Raw genomic sequence first — 13,871 nt, 5'->3', positions numbered from 1 at the left:
CTAAGTTAGAATATGAGGGGTTAAAGTGAAAGATATTTTTTTCGTGATTAAGGACTAAAAATAGTGCCATTAACACACCTCAGGAACCAAAATAATAAATTTGGGAAAACCAGAAGCAAACTTGTCTATTTTAGAAAATCCCAAGAGGATTTACCTAATTTACCCAGAAGAAAAGCATAAAACCATAACCCAGTAATAGTTCACAAAAAGCTGGATCCTAAAGTCTTACCTTCAGATTCTCAGGCATTACACTTGCCAATTCTAGGATATAAGTTTGTTCAAGGTTGTGACAGCAGCTTGGTCGCGTGATGTTTTTGGAGGGAAAACTTGTATTCAGATTAATTAAATGTCAGCAAGCTAATTAGTGGGCTTAGGTGGAAAGTTATGTTTGCTTGTAAGTTAATTAAGTTGAGCAATGGGTTAGATTCACCAAAAGAAAGTTATCATTTTAAGACAATTCTTTTGTGCTTAAACTATGCAGATGCTCGACAATGTAAAAGTTAGAACAACAAATAAAAGTTACAGTTCTCTAAAGGTTCATATTCCTGAACCTGTATTTACTGAATTTGTGAGTTTTCAAAGCCCTCAGAACTTAAAAAAAGAAAATTACTGTATTTAGAGCTTTTTTTTTTTGGGTTGAGGCGAAAAAAAGCCCAAAGAGGTTCGTTTGCAGAACCTGCAATTGTCAAACCATTGGTACGTTTTTTCACTTTTCTGTAAAATTTATACAAAGTGGCCAACAGTAGATAACTGTTCATGTTTGAGAATGTGCAAGTGTCCATTCCATGATCTTTTTAATTGTTTGTGTGCCCATGTGCGTGTGCGAGAGAGAGAGAGAGAGAGAGAGAGAGAGAGAGAGAGAGGGCGAGATTCTAATCCATAAAACTAAACTTTAATTTCCAACATTAAAATACAATCTTCCAGAAAAAGCAGATCCAATGTTGACAAAATTTTAATATATGACATATACATGAGCACCAACCTGATCATCCGGTGGGCAATAAGTACCATTTATAAACTTTCGACAGCAACCAAAAGCCTCTGGTGATATCCACACAAGAAAGTCATCAAGCCAGGAGGCGGCAGGCTTTGCTATGTAGCTTGATTCTGGAATTAAAGAAGCTCTGGAGATCTAAAATAAAATGCATTTCATATATTGATATGTTAATTTATGGAAGAAGTGTTTAACTGTTCGGGGAGAGAGGAGAAAAGAACTTGATAAGCTACACCATGTGACTCTGATGGGCATGACTTTATTCATTATCAATAAAAAGGAATGGCGCAAAAAGGGACAAAAGCAACATGATGAATAGGAATGCATCTTAGTATTGGTTAAATCTGCCCTGGCAAAGCATTACATAGCTTATTACTTGCAGAATTATCGAAATTCGTTATGTTGCCAACCCTAACCACAACCCCAACTTGATAAACTATATTAGTGCTTTCATCCATACTGTCCAAACAACATTCAGGGTTATATTAATAGTATATTATTTTGAGCAAAGTATAAAAAAAATCTGGTGGTTTTACACTTTCAATTAGAGGTCTATCAAATTTTTTTTTTTTTAATCAAAAAGGGGTTTGTGTTTTATTCAAGTTGTCAACAATTAAGGATTTGATGCCTTAACACTGTAACAATTAAGACCTGACATGTCAACAACACCACTAAAAATCCAGTGTGTTGGCATCAATTGTTTAATGCGATCTTTTTTTTACTAAGAAAAATTTCCAAAGACTGTAAAGTGAGGAAGTGCGAAAAACAGAGTACCTCTGTATTTTTACCAATTATTTTACACAGTTTCAATCTGTCCTGTACAATCTTTTAACAAGTTCATAGTCAACTGATAACTAAAAATTTTTCCTACTCCAACTACAACTTGTCACTGTTTCATCCCGATTGTACTGTGTCTCTACCAATATAATCAAAAGCTTACAACTTGTCAAACTTGCAGTCCCAGAAAGTAAGGCTATGAAGTAACTTTAGCCAATATTATTGGATAATATGCAATGTTTTGGAATTTGGCCTCGGAAAATGCCTTCAATGGATGTATGACTAATGGCATAAAAAGAAGTGCACACTTAGCATTCAATTTGCAAGTCAAAAATATTTGACCATCAAAATACCTCATTCAAGAGAGAGTTTGAGTCGCACTGACTAATGGAGCATAACTGGTTTGTATGTCTTGATTCCAAGCTGAGTTAAAAGTCATTGACATCAGACCAGATATTCAATGAAACCAATGCCAAATTATAGAATGCAATTGTTACCCAGTAAAAGAAGCAATACACATTTTATAGCAAAACAAAACCTTCACAGATTGAAGTTAGAATAATTTTCCTGTATTAAGGGTCAGCCAAACCTCCATAAATCAAGGTTGCAGATAGCATGTAGCAAAAACAGGCTGTTCATGGCCCATTAAGTAACTATTATGGTTTATCTTATTGCTAGGCAAACAGTTTTTAAAAAAATTGCAAAATGCATTAATCTATTAGATATTAAAGGAGTGTTGGAAAATTGAGAATTCAACTAACTAATGAGCATAAATATATTAAAAAAACATTTTGAATCTACTTGGCACTCAACTCAAGTAACTAGTTACAAAAAAAAAAAATCTTCATAGATCTAGTGCAAACTAATGTATGATATAATAGGTCTATCATAAGTACACTATAAAAGCAAACGTTTTAACAATAGATTTGCAAATGCAAACAACAGTAGTAACTTACCTATTTCAGACATGAAAAATCCTCCTCTTAAATTGATTTTCACCTTGTTATGTACTTGAATCAAGCTCTAATTTCAAGTGTAGACATTTCTTAAGGATTCAAGTTGAAGAAAAGCCAAAAAGGCACCTAGAAGAGGTTGTAAATTTTGGAAGACATGGGTGCTAGAGTTAGGCAGATTCTGTTGTGCTGTTTATAGGGGTAACCGCACTTACCCTCCCATAAAAATATATATAAAAAGAGGAGCACTCACGAAATAACAAATGTACTGACCATATCCTCTTGCCAATGGCAAGCTTTTTTACCCTATTGACAATTTTTACATCTAATGACCAAAATGAGAAAGGTGAACCAACTAAAATGACTTAGGTCATTTTGTGTTAAAGGTAATACAACTCATTATAAGCTCAAATTATTAAATACGCTGTTAATGGAATTGATTAATCTCTCCTAGGGCCCAGAATCTTAACATATTACAAATGAAAGAGTAGAGGTGAATTAGATAAAATGTTAGGACACATCAGGTGAAAAGATGTGTGATGTGGGCTTACTTGGGCTTGGACCAACCAATACTGAAATGTTATTACTAACCAATTAACTAACTAACTATCCACCCTTATATGCCTTTTATGGATGCGATGTATATTCACGATGTGATTCTTAACAATGACCTCTGTCATGGAAAGTCAATCCTTATATATATATATAGCATGATTTTAGGGATTTCTTCCTAAATAGTTTAGGAATCACTTGTATGTAAACTTGCATCTCTCTTTTATGAATATATACAGAACACACAATTCTAATAACATGGTATCAAAGTGATTAGAAAGAAATTTTTTAGGGTTTTGAATTTTTTTTCAATTCAACTTTGGCAACAATTTTGTTGGAAGTCAGGTCACTAATTTTGGGTGATCATTAACCCTCACTGCGTACCTCAAAAGAGTCTCTAGGTGCCAACCTACCATAACCCCAAGGTCCGGTCACCGATTCTCCGGTGAGTGGCTCCCACGAGCCACCATTCCCTCTATTTCATGCGTTGGCGCATGAGGGCATGTCTGATGGTCCCCTATTCACCAATTGCTCTCATCGACATTGACTTGAAAAGAAGAGTGCAACCTAGTGCGTAGGGGTGTTCATCAAACTGCCCAAACCGATCCAAAACCGTGGTTTTAAAAGATTGATGGTTTGGTTTGATTTCGTCAAATTTAAAAATAGAGCTTGTGGTTCAATTTACGGTTTTAGCCTCAAAATCGCCCAAACCGAACCAAACCGCTATATATATATATATATATCTATTTGAACTTTTAAATTCAATTTAATTTTTTTGAATGAGAATTTCCTTTGTATTGACTAATTTGTATTGGATAGTAAATTATGAGATTAATTTATCTTGGATAATAAATTGAATAAGACTTCGTATTAATTAGGTAAATTATATAATTATTTTATAAAATATTCAAAATATTAAAGATTCATGTAAAATTTTAAATTGATATACATATACAAACTATACGTGAGTAAAACTATAATTTTTTAAAAATTTTTAGTAATAGATGTAATTAAATCAAAATTTAAATTCTATATTTATAAATTGCTGAATTATTATTTCACTGACTATAATATTTTCATACTATACCAAAAAAATACATATTCAAAAATTAATTTAAAAATTTTAATAGCTATGCAAAATCACGTGTATTTTATGGCGTAATTTTTATGAATTTATTTTTCATATTTCGTGTAATGTTAAATTTTTTTTTTCTTGTTAACTACATAAATGAGGAAATTTAATTTCTTTTTTTCAAACCGCCTAAACCGCTAAACCAAACCGAACCAAACCAAACCAAACCGCCGATAAAGGTTTGGATTGGTTTGAAATTTTTGATGGTTTGGTTTGATTTTAATTTTTCTCAAACCGCCACTTTAGGTTTGGTTCGATTATTATGTTAAAACCAACCCACGAACAGCCCTACTAGTGAGTTACATCGTGGTTCTTGGGCATCTGCAATGGGTTTTGTTGTTGCGCATCTGTCCATTATTGTCGGGTGATGTTCTGTTAGTGGATTTTCCTTTTCATTATTCTGTCCCATTAATTTTTTGCTTTATGGCATCAATTATAGTAGTTAGCACAGCCCTATGAGTTATTTTATGTTTCTAATTTGAAATTCTGACTTTTTCAGATCCAAGTTCTTGGTTTTTGAAATTTTTGTGGTTGCTGAATTTCTGCTATAATATAGTAGTTTATTTGGTTAGTGCGGTTTGGGTGTTCTGATTTTTTTTGCGGGCCTCTTTCTCGCTCTTATTGTATTTCTATTGTGATTTCGGTATTCTCTTCTTGTTTTGCTACTTTGGTTGTGTTAAATCATGGGTGATGGGAGAAGCGCGGTAGTGGTTGCTAATATGGTTCCAGTAATGACTAAAATCACGGAATACAAACTCAATGGCTCCAATTTTCTGGAATGGAGTAAAATGATCAGTATTTATTTCTATAGCTTGGATAAAGATGACTAGCTGACAAATGATCTACCTAAAGGTGATCCTACGCAAAATTGACTTAGAGAGGATGCTCAGTTATTCTTAGAGCTTTGGAATTCCATTGAGGTAATTAGTTTAATTAATCATTGCAAATTTGTTAAGGAATTGATGGAGTATCTTGACTTTTTGTTCTATAGCTTGGATAAAGATGACTAGCTGACAAATGATCTACATGAAGGTGATACTAGGCAAACTTGACTTAGAGAGGACGCTCAGTTATTCTTAGAGCTTTGGAATTCCATTGAGGTAATTAGTTTAATTAATCATTTCAAATTTGTTAAGGAATTGATGGAATATCTTGAATTTTTGTACTCAAGAAAAGGGAATCTGTATTGTATTTTTGAATGTAGTTGTTTTGTTCGTGATGTTCGTCCTCATGTTAATTGATGGAGTATCTTGAATTTTAGTACTCAGGAAAAGGGAATCTATCTCATATTTTTTAATGTAGTTGTTTTGCTCGTAATGTTCGTCTTCATGTTACCAAACTTGATCTCAAATCCCTTAAATGTGTCTTTTTAGGATATTCTAGACTTTAAAAAGATTATAAATGTTTATCTACAACTCCTAATTTTTATCTTCTATCTGCTGATATCACTTTCTTTGAGTCTACTCCTTTCCTTTCTCCCCTATTTATGATAGTCAAGGAAAGGTGGATAATCTTATGGTCTATACCATCTCTTAACTTGTTAATCCAACCAATCTTTCTGTGGAATCTCCACTTGCACCAACACCAACACCAACACCTACTAAACCTCTTCTAATTATTCATGTTTATTCTCGGAGGTTAGAGGCTCTTAGCTCATGCTCACAGCCAGACTCTTCGTCATTCGATCCAATTCTTAACATTCCGCATATTCCTCATCCTAGCATTGATTTTCCTTAATGCTCTTAGAAAAGACAAACATTAGCGTACGTATCCAATTTCTTCTTTTGTTTTTTATGACCGCATTTTTTCTACTTCTTCTAGCTCTTTCATCATGTCTTTAGATTTCACTTCCCTTCCTAAAACTGTTCATGAAGCATTATCTCATCTCGATTGGCGAGCTGCTATGGAAGAAGATGGCGACTTTAGATGTCAATGGTATTTAAGATTTGGAAACTTTGTTAGTAGTATATGTTGATGATATTGTTATTATTGGTAGTGATACTACAAGCACAACATCCCTAAAATCCTTTCTTCACTCTAAATTTCAGACAAGATTTGGGTTTATTGAAGTATTTCTTAGGTATTGAGGTAGTAAGGTGTAAGAAAAGTATTCTATTTTCCCAAAGAAAATATGTTCTTGACTTGTTGACAAAAACAAAAATTAGGTGATAAGCCATGTAATACACCCATCACACCCAATATACAACTCACAAAAGAAGATAGTGAATTGTTTAAAGATCTTGAGAATATTATAGAAGACTATTGGTAAATTGAACTATCTTATAGTGACTCGTCCTGATATTGCGGATTCAATGTGTTGTGAGTCGGTCCATGTCTAATCCAACTGGCCAACCTTAGAATAGATCTTATGCTATTTAAAGCGAGCCCTAGGATGAAGTATGTTATATTCAAATAATGGACATTCTAATATTGAGTGTGATTCAGATGCAGATTGGGCAAGTTCTCAAGTTGACAGAAGATCTACAGCTTGATATTGTATTTTTGTTGGAAGGAATTTGATTTCATAAAGAAGTAAGAAATAAAATATGATTTCTCAGTCCAGTGAAGAATTAGAGTATAGAGTCTTGGCATAATCTGTGTGAGATTGTATAGGTGTATCAATTGTTGAATGAAGTTGGTCTTAAGTCTTCATTACCTGCTAATCTAGTATTTCGTGAATGCACCAAGCATATTGAGATTGATTGTATTCGTGACAAAACTCAAGAAAAGTTTATCTCCATAGGTTATGTTAAAAGTGGGAGACCAGTTGGTGATATTTTCACAAAAGCTTTGAATGGGCTCGTGTTGATCATATTTGTAACAAGTTGGACATGATTAACTTTTGTGATCCAACTTGAGGTTGAGAGTTAAGGAAAATTACTGTTCCTAATCAGTTAATGATTTATAATCCTAAATAGCCTACGAATTTATTGTATATAAACCTATGTTGTCCATTGATGAATACACAACAAGTTTCCCAATTAATAACAAATGCTAAAGAATATTTATCTAGTTCTTTTCAGTCTTATATGTCACAAAATGGTATTCTTTATCAAACTTTTTGTGTTGATACTCTTGATAATGGGGTTGCAGAAAGGGAAAAACCGACATCTTTTCTAGGTTGCTAGGGCACTTCTCTCCAAATGAAGGTACCTATACGCTTTTGGGCTGATCCAGTTTCTATTACTTATTTTTTGATCAACCGTATGCCTTCCTTTGTGCTCAATGGTAAAATTTCATATAGAGTCTTGTTTCCTTCTAAACTTTTGTTTTTTATTGAACCCCGTATTTGTTGTTGTCCTTGTTTTTTGCTTGATGTTCGTTGACAAGTTACCAAATTGGATCCAAAGTCCCGTTGATGTGTTTTCCTTCGGTATTCTCAGCATAAAAAGGGTATAGGTTTTAACCGTTATCTTATTTTTGTGGATGTCATATTTTTTGAGAATACTCTATTTTGTCTTTCTTCTATACATGAGGGTCAAGGGCAGGATAATGATCTTTTAGTCTACACTGTCAAACTTCTTGTTGGCTCTCCTGCTCCTGCACTTGCTCCTGTTCCTACTCCTGCACAAGCATCTGCTCGCCCTCGTTCTGCTCATGTTTTATTCCAGACGATCAAAGACTCTTAACTCACATCCTTCACTTACCGCTTCAACAGAAAATCCAGTACGTCTACTCAACCTAACTCTATGTCATCCAGTATACTCAATCGGATCATGATCTTCCTATTGCTCTTCGAAAAGGTAAACGCCACATTTGTAAGTTATAATCATTTGTCTTCTTCATCTTCTTGTTTTCGAGGTAACCTAGACTTTGTTTCTACCCTTACCACTATTGTTCAAGGCTTCAAGCTTTGTCCCATTCAGGGTAGATGCAACAATGCCAGAGGAAATGCCTGCCTTATATGCTAATTGAACTTGGGATCTTGTACCTCTCCTTGGACGTAAAATAGCTATTGGTTGTAAGTTTGTTTTTATAGTTAAAGTAAATCCTGATAGGTTTGTTGCTTGCCTTAAGGTTCATTTAGTTGCTAAGGGCTGAGCTAGGCACTTCTATGAGTAGCGGTACTATGAATATATTAATCTACCCATGATAACTTCATTCTTGGGCTGATGGGTTAGAAGCACTAAAAGATCTTCATTCCTCTGACGTATGGGTTTGATTACTCTGAAACTTTTTTCTCTTGTGGCCAAATTGTCTTCTGTCCGTTTGTTTATTTCTTTCACAACTACTTTTAATTGGCCTTTACATTAGCTAGATGTTAAGCATGCTTTTCTTCATAGAGATCTTTCTTCATAGAGATCTTCAGGAAGAGGTTTATACAGCGCAACCGCCTAGATTTGTTGCTCCAAGGAGTTGGGTGAATTTAACATGTCCAGATATTGCTTACTTTGTTACTGTCCGAAGCCAATTTATGTCTTCTCCTACTGTTACTCATTGGAAAACTGTAGGACATTATTTTGTGCTACTTGAAAGGCAATCGAGGTTGTGGCCTTCTTTATAATACTCATAAGCACATGGACATTGAGTGTTTTTCATATGCGTATTAGGAAAGTTTGAAGGTTGATAGAAGATCAACTTCGGGATATTGTGTCTTTGTGAATGAAATCTTGATATCATGGAGAAGTAAGAAACAAAATGTAGTCTCTTGGTGAGTGCTGAATAAAAATGCCACAATTTGCTTGTGAAATGATTTGGATGCATCAGTTGTTAGCGGAAGTTGGTTTCAAATCATCTTTGCTTGTAAAGTTATAGTGTGATAATCAAGCTGCTCTTCACACTGCATCAAATCCGGTATTTCATGAACGAACAAAGCATATTGAGATTAATTATCATTTCATTTGTCAAAAGATACAACAAGGTGTTATCTCTACGGGACATGTCAAGACGAGCGAACAACTAGGAGATATTTTCACAAAAGCTCTAAATGGACCTCAGGTTAATTGGGCATGATTAACATCTATGCTCCAACATGAGGGGAGAGTTGAGGGAAGTCAATCCTTATTATATACATAGCATGATTTTAGGGATTTCTTCTAAATAGTTTAGGAATCAATTGTATATGTTGAGAGAATATATTGTAATTGTATTTCATGTATCTCATCAATCGATTACAAAGGTCTATATATAAGGAATTCCTACGCTAGCTATTTAGGAATACAAATCATAAACTAATTAGGAATCTAACTCCTAATAGAACTCTATTTATAACTAATCCTTAATACTCCCCCTCAAGTGGAGCATAGATGTTAATCATGCTCAACTTGTTACAAACTACTACTTTCAGCAAAGCACAATACCATACTCAGCAACTGTACCCACTTCATTATAGCAATATAGAATCCCAAACCAAATAGTAACAGCAGAATTAAGACAACACACTTAGGTTGTCGAAACAAATCTCACTGAACCAGAAAACAACTCACAGGGCTATTTCAAGCTTCCATAATCAATGCCTCAAAGAGGAAGCCCATTAGCGTAGATAGTCAGAAACGCGGCAAAGGAAACTCTGGCAAACAGAGCGCACCACTGAAGGCCAAGAACACGATACAACTCACTGGGGTTGCACTGCTCTTGACAACAATTGTCACAACAAAGGAAAAGATAGGTTTCCTCAGCAAATTAAAGCAACAACAGTAGCAGAAGACTGCCCGACACAGCTGCAACAGAATCGCAACAAACAAACCTATTGAATAAGCCCAAGAATAACGATGCAACTCACTGGGTTGCACGTCTCTCTTCAAGTCAACGCCGAAGAGAGGAACCGGAGTTAAAAAGACCACTGGACATGCATCAGCGCGTGAACCAGAGCAGGAAGAAAGAGGTGGCGAGTGGTGGCCATTTGCTTGGAATCCGGCGACCGGATTCTTGGGAGTCGCTGATCGGCGGCTGGAGAATATCCTGGGGTGGGCAGTGAGGCAAAATACTAACCCTAGAAAGGCTTCCTAGGGTGGCAGTGGCTTCTCATAAGGGAAGTTACGAGAATTTTTTTTTTTTTTTTTTTTTTGGAATGGAAGGCTCTGATACCATGTTGAGAGAATATATTGTAATTGTATTTCTTGTATCTCATCAATCGATTACAAAGGTCTATATATAATGAATTCCTACGCTAGCTATTTAGGAATACAAATCATAAACTAATTAGAAATCTAACTCCTAATAGATCTCTATTTATAACTAATCCTTAACAGTATATAAACTTGTATCTCCCTTTGATGAATATATACAAAACACACAATTCTCATAACAACCTCAAACTCTTTCCTTGGTGAAAAATATTTCCTCGAGAAAAAAAAAAAAAGTCTCTCTCTCCCCCTCAAAACAAAATAGAAATATTGCATGCCTTTCAAATTCCACTAATTATTTCCCTGCATATAATAATTTTACATGTGGCCAATTCTCATATTAGAAGTGTATAATTAAATATGTTATTTAGAATGTGACATATGGTAGAACTTTGAATGTGAATGATTAAACGAAAAGAGAGGAGTATCTGTTGAAATATTGCATGTGAGAAAGAATTTCTATATTTCTTCTGTTTCAATGAGATCCTATACATCCTATTTATACACAAGTATCAAATTCTAAATAGGAAAAGAAAAGTCAGCAAAAGGAATGTTACCTATAGTTGTAATCCTTCACAACAAAATACAATGGAGGTCCAATTCTCAAATATTCAGAAATATTATTGAAATAACCCTGAGAACAATACAAGTTTTATTGTATTACAGTCAGCAAGAAAGGAAATATTAAAATGGAACCAAAGAGTTAGAAAATAAATGGAAATCAGGTAAGAGAGCTTGAACCTGAAGGTAAGAATCTCGGGGAAGAACAATCTTTTGCTCCAAACCAGAATCAATCCTTGTACATAGTGACTATAAGAATCAAAAAGGTGTAAAATGATATTAAAATAATGCACTTATAGAAAATATAAAGAAGAACAAGAATACTAGAATATGACTTCAATTGTCGAAAATTGAACAACTTACAATGCTTGCCAAAGAAAAGGCTACAAAGGCAGCAACAACAAATATTTTAACTCCCCAAAGCCCAAGAATAGGTGCATGTACCTCCTACAATACAACAGTAATATAGAACTTCATTAGTACAATGTGGACAAGAAAACACACGCACGCACCACCCATTAAGAAATATCAACATTCTGAAAATTTTCCAATAGAATAGTCAACTGAATTAACTAAGACTTAATTCCAATCTAGTTGGAATAGTACATACGGATCTTTTTTTTTTCTGCATTCAGCTAAATCTAGCGTGTCATCCATAAAAAGGTCTAGCATTGATAAGTGTTTTTTACAACTTAAACTCATCCTAGGTCTACCCCTTTCCTTCTTTCTACCAGTTACTTTGATATGTTACCTCCCACACTGATGCAGTTGGAGGGCTATGATGGGCATATCCATCTTTTCTCCTTCTACTTTGATATGTTTGACTCTCCACAATGACACCTTGTAAACTGATAATGGACATGTCCAAACTATCTCAGTTATTCTCTCTCTCAGTTTATCTTCAAGAGGTTTCACTTCTACATTCCTACTCAATCCATCCTCGCATTATCACATCCACATCAAGTTAACATCCTCATCTCTGCCATACTAATTTTGTTCATATGCTCCTTTTTCACCATCCAAAATTCACTGCCATAAATTTTCTTTAAATGACAGTCTACAAGACGTATTCCTTTAACTTGGTATTTATTATACAAGAGGACCCAGCAGTGCTTCTAAATTTCATCCATCTTGTTTTAACATTTTCCAATACAACATAGAATAAATAGTTCTCAACCACAAATTCGTCGTGCATAAAATGATGCATGTAAGTCAAAGATGATGGAAAGAAATTACCTTCATATATCTAGCCAGCAGTCCAGGTTCTCTCTGATAGATGCCTATATTTCATCAAAATACTTTATCAGAGATAATAAAATATTATTATAGATCTATTAATATGAAGTTCAACCTTAATACTCCCTAGGTTAACAGTGACCAGAATAATAGTATGAAAGTCCAAACAGACACCTTCATTTGGCCCTCCAGAAGATGATGGAACCTTTATGCACGGGAAACAATCAATCCTGTTATCCTCAGCTCTCTGACAATCCAAAACAATTAGTGCAACAAAAGCTGTGACTTGCAGAAGGAAGTCCAATAGAACAGCCATAGCTGAAGATAAATGGGTAAAGAAATGTCAATATTTACAAAATAAAAGAATTTCAAAGCCAATCTATTAAGACTTAACAGGAAACTTGTGAACCTGCAAACATAGAGAAAACACGACATGCTGGCATGGGAGTGAAACTTCCAACAGCAAATGCCAGAAATTCAGACAAACTAGCAAGTGTTATTGATGGACCTACTTCAACCAGTGCACTACTTATCCGCTCCTCTAATGACAATTCCAGTGATTGCCGTTTCACAGCATGCACCAATATACACATGTTATCGACTCCAACCTGAAAAAATTAATGGAGGGAAGCAATGAAACAAACTAGAATATATAATTGTCATTCTACAACAATATAGTCAAACAACTATATATGGACAGGAAATACCAAGATGATAAAAAACAATTAACAGATTTGTCGAAACACATGGTTGTACTGTGAGAAGAATTAACTTAGATATTATTTATTTTGAATTTGGGGAAATTTAGTTTTGTTTTACGTTCCAACTTTGTTGTTCTTCCCAACAAGTTATAATTCTTCACTCAAAGCCACTCCTTTTGAAGTGGTTTATGGTAGGCAGCCTCCTCGCGCGTTGCTTATTGCCCCTGTTTATTTATAATTGATGCAGTGGACTGCCTATTAGCACTCAAGAGTTCTTCCCTCCACCATAATTTATTGCATGTCCAACAAAAGATGAAAGCTGCTTATGATTCATGAAATCTTCTATGGAATTATAGGAGGTGGACTTGGCCTTCCCAAAACTTCAGCCTTACTGCCAACAATCAATGACCAAACATAGTTTAATATTTTCATTTGCATATTACGTAATGATAATCCTAAAGGATATTTGCTTCGCATAGACTTGGGTTCGTTAAAAGGTATTGAAGTTTCAAGATGTAATAAAGGTAAATTTCTTATCCCAGAGGAAGTATGTTCTTGATTTATTGGCAGAAACTGGAAAATTGGGTGCTTAGCCTCGCAAGCACTAATGGCCCCACATCTGCAACTTACAGCAGGGGACGGTCAGTTGTTTGCGAATATAGAAATGTGTAGAAGGCTAGATGGAAAACTAAATTACTTCACAGTTACTCGTCCTAATATCGCGCTCTATTAGTGTATTGAGTCAGTTTATGTCCTTACCAATTGTTATGCATTGGGAAGCCTTGGGATAGACTTTATGTTACTTAAAGAAAGCTCCAACACATGGTTTACTGTATAATAATCACGAGCATTCAAATATTGAATGTTCTGTAAATGCAAATTGGGAAAATTCTAAGGTAA

The 13,871-nt window shown here is 34.6% G+C and overlaps 1 protein-coding gene across 3 annotated transcripts in view; it reads right to left on the bottom strand.

The window, feature by feature from the left end:
- Nucleotides 1-13,871, bottom strand: part of LOC105630087 (Patched family protein) — a 39,796-nt gene that overhangs the window by 4,858 nt on the left and 21,067 nt on the right. For all 3 annotated transcript variants that reach the window (XM_020677779.3, XM_012211778.4, XM_089725077.1), the window contains 8 exons: nucleotides 12,680-12,878; nucleotides 12,445-12,588; nucleotides 12,271-12,314; nucleotides 11,398-11,481; nucleotides 11,215-11,283; nucleotides 11,031-11,107; nucleotides 2,125-2,194; nucleotides 983-1,132 (listed from right to left, as the gene is read on the bottom strand). In XM_020677779.3, the coding sequence (XP_020533438.1) occupies nucleotides 983-1,132; nucleotides 2,125-2,194; nucleotides 11,031-11,107; nucleotides 11,215-11,283; nucleotides 11,398-11,481; nucleotides 12,271-12,314; nucleotides 12,445-12,588; nucleotides 12,680-12,878 (837 nt within the window). The remainder of the gene's footprint in view (nucleotides 1-982; nucleotides 1,133-2,124; nucleotides 2,195-11,030; nucleotides 11,108-11,214; nucleotides 11,284-11,397; nucleotides 11,482-12,270; nucleotides 12,315-12,444; nucleotides 12,589-12,679; nucleotides 12,879-13,871) is intronic.

The sequence above is a fragment of the Jatropha curcas genome, chromosome 1 (genome assembly GCF_041381405.1).
Source record: "Jatropha curcas cultivar XTBG-Jc1 chromosome 1, XTBG_Jcur_1.0, whole genome shotgun sequence".
NCBI lineage: Eukaryota > Viridiplantae > Streptophyta > Magnoliopsida > Malpighiales > Euphorbiaceae > Jatropha > Jatropha curcas.
The sequence above is the reverse complement of the archived record's forward strand: the minus strand, read 5'-3'. Positions and strand labels throughout refer to the sequence as shown.